The following is a 17,510-nucleotide window of genomic DNA, read 5'->3' as shown; positions in this document are numbered from 1 at the left end:
AGCAGAAATGCAGATGAGAGCACGTGAACAGCACACGCACGCACGCACGCACGCACGCACGCACGCACGCACGCACGCACGCACGCACGCACGCACGCACACACACACACACACACACACACACACACACACACACACACACACACACACACACACACAACCCCCATTGCTCCATCCTTCCATTATCAATACAGATACTTTCAATACTCCATTTCCTCTCTGAGCTCTCTGCTTGCCTGATATCATAGATTCCAAATGATGCTAAATGTTATCCTTCTTGATTACATTGAAATCCATGCACGCTTCACTTCATCATATTTGTGAACATCCAGTTATGGAAGTTTCTAGAAAAATCCCTTTCTCCTTGATGGTAGCAGTACCTTTCCCTGATGTAATCAGAGTGACTCTCTGGGTTTTCACATCTCAGTGATATGGGTTTCCGTGATGATTATAAGGAGCCTTTACCACTAGGTTTTATGAATAAATAAAAAAAACACACAAACAGCCAGGCCAATCTTCTCTTCTCATCTGAAAGGTCATCCATTTCGCAGTTGAATTGGCGGTAGAGTAATAGAATAATGCTTCCTGGAATCCTGACACACACACACGCACGCACGCACACATGCACGCACACATGCACGCATTATTGGATTACGAGACTGGAGCTTTGAATTGTACCACTTTTTAAGCCACTAAGTTTTAGGATCTTGTCCACTGCAAAAGTCTGCATTAATGCTTTATGTAATATGCATTACATATGCAATGTATTGGCCTCTGTGCTGTGCTTTGCAATCTTGGAAACATCTCTCACCCAGATGATGTAGAGATATAGTATAATACAACAGACATGATACAAACAGAAGGACGGAGTTTATCATATCACAGCATGTAAACAATGGAAAATCAGAAACTGTGCTCTTGATTAGGTGAAGTAGTCAAGATGGCTCAATTGATATGTGTCCACTCTATATGTGCATACCAAGTAGTTTGATATAATGGTGAGGGTAGGCAGGACAACACAAATTATGATGATGAAGCTCTAACAATGTTACATAGTAGACCTTTAAAGCACTCAGTATGTTCACTTGGGGCTTTGTGATCGAGGGCATATAAATCTGTTTATGGTTTTACAGCACTTTATTGTTTCAGTGTGCTTTGTTTACAAGTGGTAATTGAGCGGTCTTACATGGTGATTATCAAACAAAACCTCCTATATAAACTTAAAGGCTTGAAATAGATATCCGTTTTTGCTTTTCAGTTTTTGTGGAGGCCAAAAGTGTTAGTCTGATATGGACAGGATTCTAAATTATTATGAGACTTCAGTACTTTTATTTGTAATGCTTGAAGCAACCCAGTGTTTTAATCAACACAAGACATGATAAAAAAAACATTCAGCACATTTTAATTTCGAAAAGCTTAATGCTGAATCCCATTTCACCCCTTAGCCCTACGCCTTTCCCCTTCCCCTCCGTTTTGTGCGTCCACGTGTAGGTGTAGTGGCGTCTCAATTCACGCTAAGACAGAGGGGTAAAGGTACGGCGAAGGGCTTTCCACCCCTCCAAACGGAGATTTTCCGACACCACACTCCACACGGAGGGCTACGACAGATTTCCCTGAATGCATTGCGAATGCCTTTGAAATTTGGCGGCAAGCCGCGGCATCCACAACAGCACACAAGTTTCAGTATTTTTGCGCGCAATTGATGGTTTTAAGATGGTAATAATTGAAATGCACATGAAAAAAACTGCTATTTACATCAACACAGTGCATGGAAGTCATGAAGGTTTTGTGAGGGTTGCACAACACTGTTGTCCTTTTTAAATTGTTGCGGGAGTAATTACAAACAATATCGTTATAGTTTAATTGTAGAGAGGCTGTTTTTTTTAATGCTATGGGTGTCATTCCGTGATTGTTGAAAGGGTGTCTCAATTCGTAGGGGTTGCGTTTCAAGCCCTACGCCTTACAGCTCTGTTTGACGGGACGAGGGCCAAGGGGAAGGCGTAGGGATAAGGGTAGAAATTAGTAATGGGATTTAGCCTAAGGATGGTCATAACAAAAACCCCAAAGACCTAGTTCAGAGTAGAAATGTTGCGATCATCATTGTCTCATTGTCACAGGATATGGGTAGTGTCAATATATTTTCCAACTAATTGCACATACCTTTGCCCTGATATTGGCTCTATATCATTTCGATAAATACTGTTCCACAATAGCCGCATGCTTCAGAGCTGGGTAGTTGTCCACCATCACTTGCTGGTGCATCCTTTTCATCACGTAACTTAAAGCCAGTGAATTAAATCATCTATAAAATGACAGAGGCAATCATTGGCAGTCATGTCATTCAGCTATTCAATTTCTCTCCATTTTATTTCTTCGGAAAGTTGGAGGATCCTCTCAAATGACTTTCTCCATCACTGCACAGCATGGCAGTATACTGATGTACTAATCTAACTTGCCATAGTCTGATATAGAGGTCACAGTTGCACATTGAAGGTCAGAGATTGAGAGGTTTAAATGGCATGATGTTTACATATAACTGTAAATGCTTCCTTACATATTGGACACAGTTTACACATATTGCTGTAATTTTTTCATCACAAAGTATCAACATGACCATTTTTTCAAGCTGAGATGCATTTTGGAAAAAGGAAATTAGCCCTGGTCTAATGCGCCACCTGTCTTAAGAAAACCCAAGGTTTTTTTCGGCATTATTTCTCTATCGTGCCTATTCTGAATGAGCCATTTTGATATAGATTAATCTATATTAATCTAGATTAATTTCATAATTACAGTGAGATTAATCTAGATTTAAAAAATTAATCTATGCCCACCCCTAATACATATACATGAGAGATGTGATAGCCTAATGCAATACTGTACTACCATAATAGGGTGCATTGGCTTAATACCATTATTCTGCTTCAAACTTTTATAAAGTAACTTGGAGCCAGTACTGTTCCATTAATTTTCACATTACACCACAGTAAAGTGCTATAAATTTGTATTTGTTCATGCCAAACTTTCTCATGCTGTTTCAGAGCTTTGGTCAAAATGCTGAGCAAGTTTGTTATGTGAAAAGAAGATAACAGCGATGCTGCTTAAACTGAGGTTATAGGCACCCAGATTACATTACATTGCACTTTGCAGATGCTTTTTTAACCACAGCCACTTACACGAGGACATTATCATAACCAACATTAGCAGGAAATGAAGTGCGCAGGAAATGAAGTGCAGATGCAAAATAGGGTTGTTTTTTTCTGAGATCAGATCTGAGACTATTGCATAAATGATGGTTGTGCAATAAGTTTCATTGCTCTACAAAAGTCAAGTCCTTTGGAAAAGCAGCCTCCGTGTAGACACATACATTTGCATCTAATTAAAGACATTATGTCAACTGCATTAAATGCATGCATTGACACTTGGATACGCCTCAATAATGTCAGCAAAATGTGTTAGTGGTACTGTTGATTTGTTCTTCATCCCAGCCTTTCCCTCTCTAGTTTTCAAAGTGGGGGGTGGGGACCCCTGGGGGGCCACAAGGAGGTGCTAGGGGGGAGTGGCAGGTTGGCAGGAAAGCAAGAATAAAGTGAATAACTAGCGAAAAAAACAAAATAAACCAAAAATAAGTTAAACAATAATCATAATAGGTAGCCTCTTACTGCAGCTGGGGTCACCAGCGACCCTATTCACTTGCTGAAAATGCTTAACTACATCATAGCAACATTGCTATGACATTACAGAGAGCCATGATAGTGCTGCGCTAAGCGGTTAAGAGCAGCATTATAATAGGCTTTTGTTTCTGTGAACATTATACTATTTTTATTTTATATACAGGTAACATGTGGCCAACTGTCAGGCAATTAGCTTTTTCTTCAAGTTTGAAGTGTTGCAGAATTTCATTGTTTCTGTGCGTTGTATTTCATCCACCAACAACAATTTCTGTGAATAGTTTCAAACTGCTACAAGACTATGCCCACCCTTATAAAATGCAACTCTTGGCATTGACACATGCATTTTGTTATTGGACTTTAGGAGATTATGACGGCACGCTCCACTCCACGGGCAAACATCAGTAACTTTCAGAACCACAGGTGTGGACAGCGCCCCTTAAGAGCAACTTAAGAACGATCTTGGTGGCTGTGCACGCACATTTATGTACGATGTTTGGGAAACAGGCGTAGAAAGTTGAAGAATGTTCGTAGAATAAATAAGGAAACGAGATCCTGGTCATTATATGAAAACACTATCAACCTATTTGAACGGCAAGTGTTGGCTCAATAGGTTACAGTATGGCACTTATGACAGTGAACTGGCATGACAGATATAAACTGAACCCTAAATGACTAGTTCTTTATCATACTTTGTAGTGTAAACAGCAGGCTAATGACTATATGACTACCTACTTCAATGAGATTACACTGGTGAGTTACAGGCAGTGGGTTTATCAGCAGTTGTTGGTGTCTGGTAAGGTATAAGGTAGCAGGGTAACTTTATTGATACCCGAAGGTAGATTTGTAGGTAAAAAAAAAAGTAGACACCACACAGTGCAGTGACAGTGACACAAGACAACAACAACAGACAGGAGACTAACCAAAACAAAACATTGACAAACAGACAAAACAAACAAAACAAAGCAAAACAAATGCTCCTGACTGTCTGGCTTCCACCGCAGTGAAAAATTTGGTGCCCAGGGGTCAACATGTGCAGTAGGCTACCTATTACATTAGGAGGATGAAGACAAAGATGATGCTGATGATGATCATGATGATCACGATGACATGGAGGAGGAGGAAGAGGATTCAAAACTAATACAATTGCAAACAGTATATTACTACTACTAGAACTACTAACCCTCAACTATTACTAGGCTACCACTACTAACTAATTACAGCAATAACAGTATTAAACAAAATAATTCAATCATTACACTAACACCAAGTCAATGATTCTCTACTTCTATCTGTGGTGGTAGAATAAGTTTTCATCCCAAAGAATAGTAAGCCAAATTAGGACGCATTTCCAAACCCTTTTTGCTTGAAGTGAGCGTTCCTCCTGTGCTATTGCCTTGCGTCTCTCCACTGATACGGGGAGCCAAGGGGTCAGTCCAGTTAACATCCTGTGTTACTTCACGTTGCAATTGAGTTAAGTGTACAGCAATCACACGGATGAGATGCCTTCCTCCCTTTCATGGGCCACACCAGGACATTGTCTGCCAAGTTCAGTTCAAAGTGACTGTGTGCGATATTCAAGTAGATGCCGTACATGTCATTAAAATCATAACTCATTTTAAACAACAATGCAGTTACTGCCTTTTAGCTTTGTAGGGCAGTATTAGGCCTTGTCAATGGCTGAAGGGAGAAGTCTAGAGTTCAAGTGAAGAGTTTTTTTTTTCCCAAAATGACTTAAACACCATTTTTTACTTTTTCATTTTATTATTGGAAATGACTGTTCAGATGTCCTTTCATCTGTGTGTGAATCCTAGCGATTCAAATATTCTGAGAACATACTTTTTAAACCCATATAACATGCATTTTGCAATGCCATACCATCCAAAGCCCAATAGAAAAATGTAGGCCTAAATTTCCAAAATGGATATAAGTCATTTCGCAACCAAGGTCTAAAGTGTTCCACACATCCAACAGAATGAAGCTTGATATAAAGAGTAGCAAAACATCTTCAAACGTAAAGAAGAAAACTAGTTACATAGTGAGAAACATGACTTGATTGAATGAGAATCTTCAAAGACACCATGAGTGTGAGTTGTCGGCCGATAGGATGGCTGTAAATAATATAGATGTATTGATTGTATGAGGTGTTATATGCCTTTGTGCTACTTTGTCTTTCATACTTGAAGGCCTACACGTCATTGTTTGATCTGCTGCTGTTACTAAAAGACCCCAGTAGAAATACATGTAAGGCTGGCCAACTTCATTGCATGAATCCTTTGTATCAGTACAGGTTTTGAACTGTATCATGTTCTTGCTTGTTGTTTTTATACATTCTCTGTCCTTCCAGTCCACATAGCTGTACTTAGATTACAAAAGAAATATTAAGGTGAGTAGAAATCAGAAATCAGACATATAGAAATCAATATCATGGTTCTCTTTAAGAAGATGGGCAAAATGGTAGAGAAAAAGATAACAATCCCTTATTGTGTTACATAAGGACTGATGCTTCTTTGGAACTATTTAAATGTTTTGAGGTATTCTGATAACTGAGAATGGGCTGAAAATGCTTTGCATGCACTTTGGTTAGCACAGTTTTTTTTACCTTTATGCAAAAGGTATTTTGCATCTGCTATTGATATGCAAGGTCCTCTCCATTGATATGCCGGTTTACTACTTTTGAAACCAACTCACCCTTCAAGTCTGCCTCAATATCCTCTTTTTGTTATACTCGGATTAGTGAAAAATATAAACAGCTCAAAAGATATTTGGGAACACTAATATAGGCCTATTCAAGATGTTAGGGTTGTAATGGGTTGTAATGGGCTGTAATGACTCAACTCACGATTCTGGTCGGATCACGATTTTTGACATACAGTTTGATACACCCCATGATTTTGAAATGTATCTTCCTAAATGAATGAATTAGCTTTTGTCACATTTGACAACATTATAAAATAAACTTACAAATTAAAACAAAAAAAAGTTTAAAAATAATGATGATGATCGAAGTTTGGAAGCATATCATGTAATTGTTTTCCTGACTGAAGGGGAACAGAACTTTCAATGGGTAGGCTATATCACAATACTGCCCACTTGCATCGTAGTACAATCACGACTCTGCATATCTTGATTTCTCGGTTCAAAACAATATCATTTACAGCCCTACAAGATAAAGACGAATAAATATTTGCAGAGGAAAATTGTTAGTTGCTGTAGTGAATTCAAGAGCTGATTTTACAGTTGTCTGTTGGACTTTGGATTGTCTGCCTATGAAGTGAGATTGATTTTGGCTCTATTTCTTTGAGCAGAATATTATGTTGTGTTGTGTTTTGTTGATATGGTGTTTTACAAATACTGTATGCCTGTGTATGTTTGTGTGTAAATAAATAAGAATTCAATTAGAATGTCTTAATACTATAGTGTGTGTCATAGGATTGGGCTATTTCACAGTGGGGGGGGGGGGGCTTTGGGTGAGTTTTCGCTGTGAAATGGCTATGCCTGTGGACACAAGACAAAACAATAGCTGAAAATCAAATCCATTCAAATGACTACAACAATATGTTTCGTTTGAAGAACCTTCTCCCTGAGAAAGACAAAATATACATGAGGTTAGGTATCAGATGAGAGCAGATTAATGATAATTAATCCAAGCGTCCTTGAGAGAATGAGATAATTTACATATTTATTTATTCACTCTCTGCTTGTTCAAACACATTCTCCTAATTATCATATGATGAGCCCTGTGTCACAGTGGAGTGGCACCAGAATTCATTAGGCTACCTGCTAAAACACAAGCTGTACTTTGGAAACATTTTCCCTCCTTTGTTCTGCTTTGTGGTTGAATGGATTTATGATGATAGTATTTATTTTGTTTTTGAAGGGCTTTTGTGTCGTTATTGTATATAGGGCAGTGGAAAGTATGCCAGGAAGAGAGTGGGAGAGAGAGGTGTGGCGGGTCTGGCAAAGGACCCTGGCCGAACTTGAACCCGGGTCACCATGGGCATGCTAGCCTATATGTGGGGAGCTTACTATGGCAGTCAACATGCGTAAGAGCTTCAGCTACACGAGCTGCTTTTATCGTTAGAGAACTGGCTACTGGCTATGGTGAATCAACGTTTTTTTTAGTTTAACCCATTGACGCCTAAGGCAACTGAAAAAAAGGATGCTGAATGCCTGAGCCCTTTTGGAGAAAAGCTGCCCTCAGCCTATAAAAACCTAAATATCTCAGCTTCTGAAGCACATAAAAAATATGCATTAAGTTGCATTTAAGCGCTAAGCATTTAAGCGCTTTCATTAGGATGTGTTCATTAATCTCAAACAAATAGAGATTTTTAATAATGTTGTCTCAAATCTCATGAGCCTGAATTTTGCGTAATGCAGCTCCAGGCGCCAGGGCCAATGTTGCGCAACGCAACATCAGGCATCAATGGGTTAAAATCTAGCAGAGATGTCAGTTTTGACTTCAGAGCGAAAACTCGTTCGAGCTAATGTATTATGTTACCATGACAAACTGGTGAACGAAAGTTTGAAGCGGTTGGGTCACCAAAGCTTACAATGGTAAAAATATGGGTCCCTGAAGAAAAAGGTTGGGAACCACTGCTCTAGCCCATGTGAATGCAAAGTATCCAAATACCAAGTGGTCTATTATAATCCCATGATGGGATGGGAATGCAAAATAAAGACAATACTTGCAATGTTTAAATCAGGCCACCAGGGGCCATCATGAAAAGTATTGTATGACCTTGTCAATCCATCAATAGAGTTCAGACCTGCAGAGTAACATTGTGTCTAATTAGAGAAAACATTTCAATTCAAATTCCACATTTAGACCAAAAGGAATTAATCTCCTAAGAACATGAATATAAGAGAGAACCAAAAGTACTAATGCAATTAGGCTATACTTGAGTAAATCAGTTACTTTTCACCCCTGCAGAAATGACACTTCATGAGGCTGTGATTGACACCTCTGAAATGTTGCAGTTTATGCAATGGAATGTGAATCCAGTTCACTTTAACTGTCACGGTTAGGTCCTCACTCCCCAAATGATAATCTGCCAAGCTTCTCAGAGCATTTTGATTAAACTAAAAAGCAATTTCATCCCCTCTCCCTTCCTTGCTTGTTACCTAAGGCTTAGGTGACTTCGGGAAGGGTACAGAAATGCCCTTGATCAAATATTGAGGGGGCGCCATCTCATCTCAAACCCATTCCAAATGAATAGGCCGCCTATACGTAGGCCTGGGCTGATGGCATGCTCTCTAAATGAAACGCTCCTGTGTCACTGATGCCAGTGTTTTGCAGCCACTTTTGTCCTCTACTCTACACTCTCAAAGAACGGGAACATACTACTATAGAGAACAAATTATCCCAAAGACTTGGCAGACCTCTATTGACACATGCAAGGTCAGAGAGAGAGAGAGAGAGAGAGAGAGAGAGAGAGAGAGAGAGAGAGAGAGAGAGAGAGAGAGAGAGAGAGAGAGAGAGAGAGAGAGAGAGAGAGAGAGAGAGAGAGAGATCTCCAATATAATAGACAGACGATTGTCCATCCCATCCGGCCCACGGATGATACATAAAGTGTATTGTCTTTGGGTTGAATTGAGTGTACTTCCTCACACCGTCTAAACCCTTCAGGGATCAACAAATATACCTATATTTGCATCAGTCATAGGGGTTGGCTATATGCTCTGTAATATCATCTGTCACCATCATGTCAGTGTGCTGCCAACAACTTGGCATGCACTGATCTATGTCATGTAGGCTATTTCAAGGACATTTCAAGCACAGATGTGCACAGTTACACACACACTAGGGCTGGGCTGTATACCGTTAAAAAAACGTGATAACGGTTTTCCCCTACACAAGGTTCACTTTTTGATGAGAGAAGGGTTTTTTTGTTTTTATTCCAAAAAAGTGATTAAAATAGGAATGGACATTAATTAAAATTCAGGATTTTATCTAATTTTTAAATGTAATTTCATCCTTTACTTCAGAAACATTGAGATGTGGGGGAAAATACACACTCACAACTGAACTTGCCAGCCTCTGCTGCCCTGATCTGACAGCCAGGGGAACACCAGTTACATCAGGCCACAGCTGCCATATACCACAATGAACATGTTCAATTCTATTTCCTTTTCGCTGAAGTTTTATATTTAATATGTGTGCATATGTCGTATGTGGCATATGGAGTTTCATCATTTCTTGACTCTTTCAAGAGATCTCTGCAATAAATAAAATGCACAACAGCTTGATGCATATGGTTAACAGATGGATGCAGGACATGTCAATATGTTGTGAAGTTGTATATGCTCTGCTGTCGCAAAGTGAAAAATAAATTGCCTTACTGGATAGAGAGAGAGAGAGAGAGAGAGAGAGAGAGAGAGAGAGAGAGAGAGAGAGAGAGAGAGAGAGAGAGAGAGAGAGAGAGAGAGAGAGAGAGAGAGAGAGAGAGAGACAGTCAGTCTTCAGCTGGCTGGGACGGGTCTATAAATTAAAGGCTTTCGATATGCTTGTTAGCCTGCCCATGCCAAAGGGTGTGCATATAGCCTGTGCATTACAGCACTTTATTTGATATGGAGAACAGGTTTACAATGTCAGGGGTCATTCAATTAAATTGGGGTCCATATTGGGCTCAGTCATCATATGCAGAGGCAGTGATTGGCTCATGGGCATGCATGTATATTCGTGTATGCGTGCGTGCATGTGTGTGGGTGAGTAGATGCGGTTTCTGTGTATTTGCATGTTCAGCTGCTTTTACATATTGTTAGTATTTGTGTGTGAGTGTGTGAATGAGAGAGAGAGAGAGAGAGAGAGAGAGAGAGAGAGAGAGAGAGAGAGAGAGAGAGAGAGAGAGAGAGAGAGAGAGAGAGAGAGAGAGAGAGAGAGAGAGAGAGAGAGAGTGTGTGTGTGTCTGTGTGTGCTCCAAAAGGCACTGGGTCAGATGTCCCCAGTCTGATGAGAGGCCTTTTTCATATCCAAGGAAGAGATTACTAATCCTGTGATGAAAGAGGAACGTGCCTGTGTGTACTCACATTGTTCTTCATGAAGAAGGTCACCTTTACACAAAGGCAAAGTGCAGTAATGGCCTCATTGAAATTGAGAAAAAGGCCTTCAAAGTATTAACCTAGTATTTGGTTGGATATTGTAGTTACTGCAAATTTGAATTGGAATATCTCTAAAACAGGACACATTTTCACCATAAGGGTTTGTCACAAGATAGGAGAGGAGATGAAGGAGATTCAAAGAGATGAAGGCCATTTTCAAAATATGTATGACGAAAATATGTAGTTACTGCACTTTGCCCCACAAGGACAATACAGTATACGTAGTTCAAAAAGTTCAAATAAGTCAGCATTCTTTTCCATGGATTGCACTATGGAGCCAGGGGTGCTGTGCCCCAGTTCAGACAGCAGATATTTCTAAGGCCCTACACGGTCTACAAACGTAGTTATCATTCAACTTGAACTTGCTGCGTCTTCATCAAAATATCTTCCAGATCCCTTATTTTATTCCTCTGCATCTGGAGGACAAAAAGAAAGGGGAAAAATGTTCAGTAGAGAAATCTTTGACTTTGCTGATGGAAATGAGTCTGGTGTTATTAGCATGCAGAGGCTGTTCATCCATCACCCTGTCAATTGATGACACTGAATTTAGAAAGGCCAGAGTCTTTCCCCCCCCCGTCTCCTCCATGGAAACATAATTAAGGAATCCGAGTATTCGAGGGCATTAGTGCCGTTTAAATTTAAATGCCGTCTGATGCGTAGACCACTTGACATGTCATGCAATTAGTTAGGAGAAAGGCTTTGCCATTTCTGCGATTCCGTAAAGATTCAGGTGATTACACAAGACAATCAAGTCAGAGGCAGTGACTTTTTAAAAAGAGGGACTTTCTCATAAGTCCAATCATAATGTGCTATTCATATAACAGAATAGAATGGAATGTGGCCGGTGACTTTTGTGAGTCTGAATTTAGGTGTTGTCTTTGGCTCTATCCCCACCCTGTGGATAACTGAAGAAAGTTCAATTTACTGACATTCCAGTGCTCGTCTTTGCTTGTAATCTGTTGTGACCTTCATTGTACAAGACAGCGGTTTATTGTATGATGTATCAGTACACTATCATTTTATTTTCTTCCTTTACAAAGTGGATAACTAAAAAAGCCAATAGCCTTTACAGTATATAGATAGGATACCTCAGACACAGAGAGCATTCCTTACAGCACCCCCTTCATGGTCACAAAGTCCTTCATCAACCTTAATTGAGTTTCACCATCATTGTCAAGGTGTGAAATATGTAGTTCCAGCAGCTCTGTTTGTGCCTGAGCAGCCACTGTAGTTCACTTCACACCTGATCCCTGATGTGATATGGCCCAGGCCCACCTGTCATCTCGGGCTTTATTGCCTTCGCCCACCCCCTGGGCTGTGAGCAGCAACGGATCATGACTTCATGGGACCTTGGGCCAGACAACAAGAAGGGCCCCTTCCATGAGCATTATTAGTTTAAAAAAAGTCTGGGTTTTAGGCCAGATGTTATAGACCCTGTATTGTTGGGGGTTGAAGGATTTGTCGCCCAAGAAAATGTGAAAACACAGTTGTTAAAAGTCAGATTTTTAACGCATTATGAGAATGGAAATATACAGGCTTGGACTTCAGGGCCCGCTTGACTTTTGAGCCCCTGGGCCTGGGCCCAGTAAGCCTGTGCAGTAATCCAACCCCTGGGCTAAGAGAGGGGCACTTGGAGTGTTGCATTCAACCGTACCCTTGGTGAAAAGTCCTTTTGTAACATCGTCTGACCTCCCTACTTCAGTACCTCAAAACAAACTGGTGTGTGTGTCTGTGCAAGCGTGTGTGTGTGTGTGTGTGTGTGTGTGTGGTAGTGTGTGTGTGCGTGCGTGCATGCGTGCATGTGTGTGTGCTCGCGCAAGGTCTCCTGTCTGGTCCTGGTGGTGACGATAGCTGCTGCCACCAGTTAGTGAAAACAAAGGTCAATGAATGTCACGCTTAAAAGAATTCCCATATGTTTGTTGGTGTTCGGAGCTGACACGGCTCATTGGCGAGGTGTCATTGTGACCTTTTTGGAGGGGACACACCGGTCACCCGCATTGAAATTCCATTTTTTCTCCCTCCCCTCTGTTTTTTCTATTTCTGTCATCTTTTCAAGTGTATTATGGCAAATGAAATGAGCAGTTTTGCACCTTGAGGTATAATATTTCACCTTTCTTCCTCTCACTTCCGAGGAAGAAAAGCCATGGCCATGACGTGTATGCAGAGTTTATGAGCAGCTGTTTGGGAGTCATAATTGGGCGTTATGGTAATGTGTTTGTGTTCCAGTCCATAGCGCTGTGAAACACAAATAGTGTTGTTTGTGGGTATGAGGGGCACTTGAGGCCTTGCAAGCCAATGACACATGAAAATTGCTGGTCAACACAGAAGGCAAATGCAATTTTCTTAGATATTAAATAATGGAAGTTCAAATGGTTTTGAGCTGCTTAAAAATCAAGGTCAATAAATGCCCTTCTGTTTTCGCAAATAAACTACGTATATGGGTGCTATGAAAAGGGGAGCAAAAAAAACTATAACTGAATAACTTTTTTATGCTTTTATGTTTTAAACTTTTTATGTATTCTTAAGAACTTACATGCATTTAACAGACTTTATTTTATGTCGGATCTGAATCTCAATTTTACCGTCTCTGAAGGGTTTTTAAGCCAGAGAGTCCCTTTAAGTGTACGTAGACTACTGTATAATATACGGAGGACTCAGTAGCCTACTGTAAATCACGGGCTGTTTCTCCATCACAAACATCATTCCTTTATTGGTCTGGCGGCAAATGACCTTGTCTTTACTTCATTTTTACGTCAACTCTGATTTCCATCATGGCCGGCAATCATTTTTGGCAGACTCCGGCGAGTATATTTAAGACAGAGTTTATTAGATTTGCTCGACTTGTAATTCTCTAAGTGAAGAGAAGAACACTTTTTTAAAAGCCAGTATTTGTGTTTCAGGTCCAGAGTTAACCTGGAGCTCTTTCCCAGCGACCTGGACAGCCTCCAGCTGGGCACGCCAGCCAGGCAGAGGTGGAGGCCGAGGCGGAGGTGGAGGTGGAGGCGGTGGGGGAGATGGAGCGCTACCTCTGGGAGGAGGGCACGGAGGCCCCCCCTAATGGAACAAACTGCACTGGTCCACCAACGGGCACTGTCTTTCAGGCAAGCAACAACATTCTAGGCGTCAAATAGGGAAGTCATCAAAACAACATTCTGACATTCTATTCAACTTTCTCAAGTTGCTCTCTCCGCTATACCTGAGGAGTACAAACCTAAATCTGCAAACGCAAATCAACATGAGCAACAACAACATGAATGGAGCTTTTTGAAGCACTCACAGCAATTGACAGACACTCTCATGTCAGAATGTCCAATTTCCCAGTGGAAGCAAACATCTTTACAGCTTGGTTCAAGTGAACGATTTCAGTGTTTCTGGGACTTTTTTGTGTCCCTGACAACTGTGGAGGCAGGGAAGTTGTTTACAACCCATATCTCTAATGCATAATGCACACAGCTGTTTACCCAAGACGGTGGCATACATCATCATCATCAATTCGGTGATGTGAAAGACTTGTGGCTTAGTTTTTATTTCTGTTGGTGCTTCTCCCTCTTTTTCCCCCTGAAATGTACCTGCCTGGTATGGTATTTCAATGTATCCAAGAAATAATAAATCCTTGAATTCTTGCTCTTACAGTGTTCCCGCTCGTAAAACACTTTAGAATAACGGTCCCTAAAAGCACTCTACCACTTTGAGGTGTGTCTGCCTGCCTGCCTGACACTTCTATTTCTAGTGGTTCCATCTCTCTTGCTCTTTGGAGGACAAACTCCCAGGACTGTCTGTGTCTGTGTTAACATAGTATTTCTTACTCGGTCGTAAACATTTGTAAATAGTTAATTGATAATTAGTTAATTATTTACAAAGTGTTTATGAAGCTTTTTAAAGACTGTCACCCTAAAGTGTTCCTTTTCCGCTTCCAGGTCCCGATGGTGACTGAGAGACTGGTGGTGGTGCTCCTGCTCGCCGTGCTCACCCTGCTGACCGCCCTGGCCAACGCGGCGGTGATCGCGGCCATCTGCACCACCAAGAAGCTCCACCTGCCGGCCAACTACCTCATCTGCTCACTGGCCATCACCGACTTCCTGGTGGCGGTGCTGGTGATGCCCATCAGCGTGGCGTACATCGCCATGCAGAGCTGGGCGCTGGGCTGGGCCGTGTGTGAGGTGTGGTTCAAATGTCCAGATGATGACAAAATCACACATAATATGCATTGACATGCCTAGTTCTGAAATAATAAAAAACCTGTAAAAGTGTATTTTAAAGGGTTGGTACTCAATAGCCTGGTTCTCACGCAGACCCTTCGTGCTTCATGCATCTTCGTTAAACTTCGTGAGCTCGCACGAGGGTTTGAAAATCTTAGACGAGCCCGAACAGCATCAGATATTTCACGGCCTGTTCAATCAGAATTGCGGGGCAAGATCGCGGGGCGGGGTATATACAAGTCAGTGATTGAAGTAGTAGTGATTCAAAAAAGCCACGCGAATTCTCCAATCAGGTTCGAGCTGTTTTGAACACACCCACGCCTTTCCAGAGCTAAGTGATTGTCAATGTCAACCATCGCGTGAGAACCAGGCTAGGTGCTCAACGCATGGGGAGTAAATGCGATAATTTCATGTGGCGTGGCATTCAATGTGTTAAGAAGAATCATTTGGGACTCCAATTGTCTTGTCCACTTTCCTCAGGTGTGGCTGAGTGTGGACATGACCTGCTGCACCTCTTCCATCCTGCACCTGTGTGCCATCGCGCTGGACCGCTTCTGGGCCATCACCAAGGCCATCGAGTACGCCCGCAAGAGGACGGCGCGGCGGGCCGCTGGCATGGTGGCCGCGGCCTGGGTCATCTCCATCTTCATCTCCCTGCCCCCACTCTTCTGGAGGTACCGGCAAGGCAGGCCCAGCACCACCACCAACGCTGGGCTGTCTAAGGGTGGGTATTGGCCAAGCAATCACTATTCAATGTGGATCATCACGCGACACATGCCATGATGCGATTCTATCACGATGCATTGCGATTGATGTAGCCTAGTATCGTGATGCATTGCTACATTTACTTCAGTAAATGTGTAAAAAATACAGCCTATTTGTCAGTTGCTGTGTAGCTTTCACAAGTCAATTTATTTCACCCCTTAACACAGCACTATGGCTCTCTGTAATGTCATAGCAATGTTGTATGATGTAGTTAAGCATTTTCAGCAAGTGAATAGGGTCGCCGGCGACCCCAGCTGCAGTAAGAGGCTTCGCATTTTAGCAGAGAGAGCTTCCATTACAGCAGAAATATTATTTATTTTCTACTGAACAAAATGAACCAGTGGCAAATTCAATTTTAGTAGGCCTATTAATAAAAAAATCTGTTGTCATGAAACAACGCAGTATATTGTGAAAATAAGTATCGCAATACATTATCATGAATTGGTGCAATATATCGGGAAAATAAGTATTGCGATGCATTTTCATGAATCGATGCAATATATCGTGAAAATAAGTATTGCGGCGCATTGTCATGATGATTTTCTTTCACACCCCTAGTACCGTCCAGCAGTCAGTGCATCATCGAGCACGACCACGTGGGCTACACCGTCTACTCCACGCTGGGCGCCTTCTACATCCCCATGGGCCTCATCCTTGTCCTCTACTACCGCATCTACAGCGCTGCGAAGACGCTCTACCAGAAGCGCGGCTCGTCACGCCACTTCAGCGGCCGCAGCACGGACAGCCAGAATTCCCTGAACAACCACCACCACCAGTGCCGCGTGGTGCACACCTTTTGTGTGTCCGACCTCTCCACCACCAACTCGGACCCGGCCAGCGGCATCACAGCAGAGTGCGACCGCTTCAACGTCAACCTCAATGTCACTATACGCATGCCGTCGTCCTTCGAGGCGGAGCTAGAGAGTAGCGGTGCGGACGAGAGGAACCAGATCTGCACCCTGCGGGAGAGGAAGGCGGCCCGCATCTTGGGCCTTATCCTGGGGGCCTTCATCCTCTGCTGGCTGCCCTTTTTTGTCAAAGAGCTGCTGGTGGGGCTGCAGCTGCTGCGGCAGCCCTCGCCGGAGGTGTCCGACTTCCTGACCTGGCTGGGTTACCTCAACTCCCTCATAAACCCCCTGCTCTACACCAGCTTCAACGAGGACTTCAAGCTGGCCTTCAAGAAGCTGCTCAAACGGAAAGGGCACACATAGCGTTTTCCCCACATGCCTCTCTGAGGAAAGTACTTTAACTGAGACTGCCATTACAGGGAGATGTTTCAGAGAGCACATGAATGCTAATAAAAAGTGTGATGCTGATTTGTCATACATCTAAATCAGGGATGTCAAACTCAGACCAGAGGGTCAAATTTGGCTTGCGGAATCATTCTATTTGGCCCACAAGATCATTCCAAATGTGTATTACAGTTGGCCCACACTCATCATTAAAATGAGTGAACCCAGACCAGTAAGTCAAGTCAAGTCAAGTCAAGTAAGCTTTTATTGTCAGTTTCTTCATATGCACAGGTCATAGGCTACAAGGAAATTGAAATTATGTTTTCTGTCTTATACCATGAAAGGACATAGACATACACGGGACTGACATTACAGACTGACATCAAAGTGCAAGACAGGACAAGTAACAGTGATGGTCCAATACCCATAATTTGATGAAGTAATGAATGATACTGAGCATTTAACATTGGCGAGTGACAGTGATGGATCAGTGATAACCAGTAGAATAAATGAATGAGTGCTTTTAAAATTGCCTTTGAGTATTA

At 42.0% G+C, this 17,510-nt stretch overlaps 1 protein-coding gene across 1 annotated transcript; it reads left to right on the top strand.

Annotated features, from left to right (window-relative positions):
- Positions 1-14,692: 14,692 nt before the first annotated feature.
- LOC134468333 (5-hydroxytryptamine receptor 1E) lies at positions 14,693-17,214 on the top strand. The gene is made up of 3 exons (XM_063222272.1): positions 14,693-14,929; positions 15,449-15,692; positions 16,292-17,214. The coding sequence occupies exons 1-3, from the start codon at positions 14,693-14,695 to the stop codon at positions 16,942-16,944; spliced, it is 1,134 nt and encodes a 377-aa protein (XP_063078342.1). The 3' UTR covers positions 16,945-17,214.
- Positions 17,215-17,510: the final 296 nt, after the last annotated feature.

The sequence above is a fragment of the Engraulis encrasicolus genome, chromosome 18 (genome assembly GCF_034702125.1).
Source record: "Engraulis encrasicolus isolate BLACKSEA-1 chromosome 18, IST_EnEncr_1.0, whole genome shotgun sequence".
Taxonomy (NCBI): Eukaryota; Metazoa; Chordata; class Actinopteri; order Clupeiformes; family Engraulidae; genus Engraulis; species Engraulis encrasicolus.
Note: the sequence above shows the minus strand (reverse complement) of the source record. Positions and strands in the feature narration are given on the sequence as shown.

What these genes read in the sequence shown, in the direction of transcription:
- LOC134468333 (XM_063222272.1), top strand. Translation starts at nt 14,693, where the DNA reads ATGGTGACTGAGAGACTGGTGGTGGTGCTCCTGCTCGCCGTGCTCACC. An exon ending in TGGGCTGGGCCGTGTGTGAG is followed by an intron (nt 14,930 to 15,448) that starts GTGTGGTTCAAA and finishes CACTTTCCTCAG; the next exon opens with GTGTGGCTGAGTGTGGACAT. An exon ending in CAACGCTGGGCTGTCTAAGG is followed by an intron (nt 15,693 to 16,291) that starts GTGGGTATTGGC and finishes TCACACCCCTAG; the next exon opens with TACCGTCCAGCAGTCAGTGC.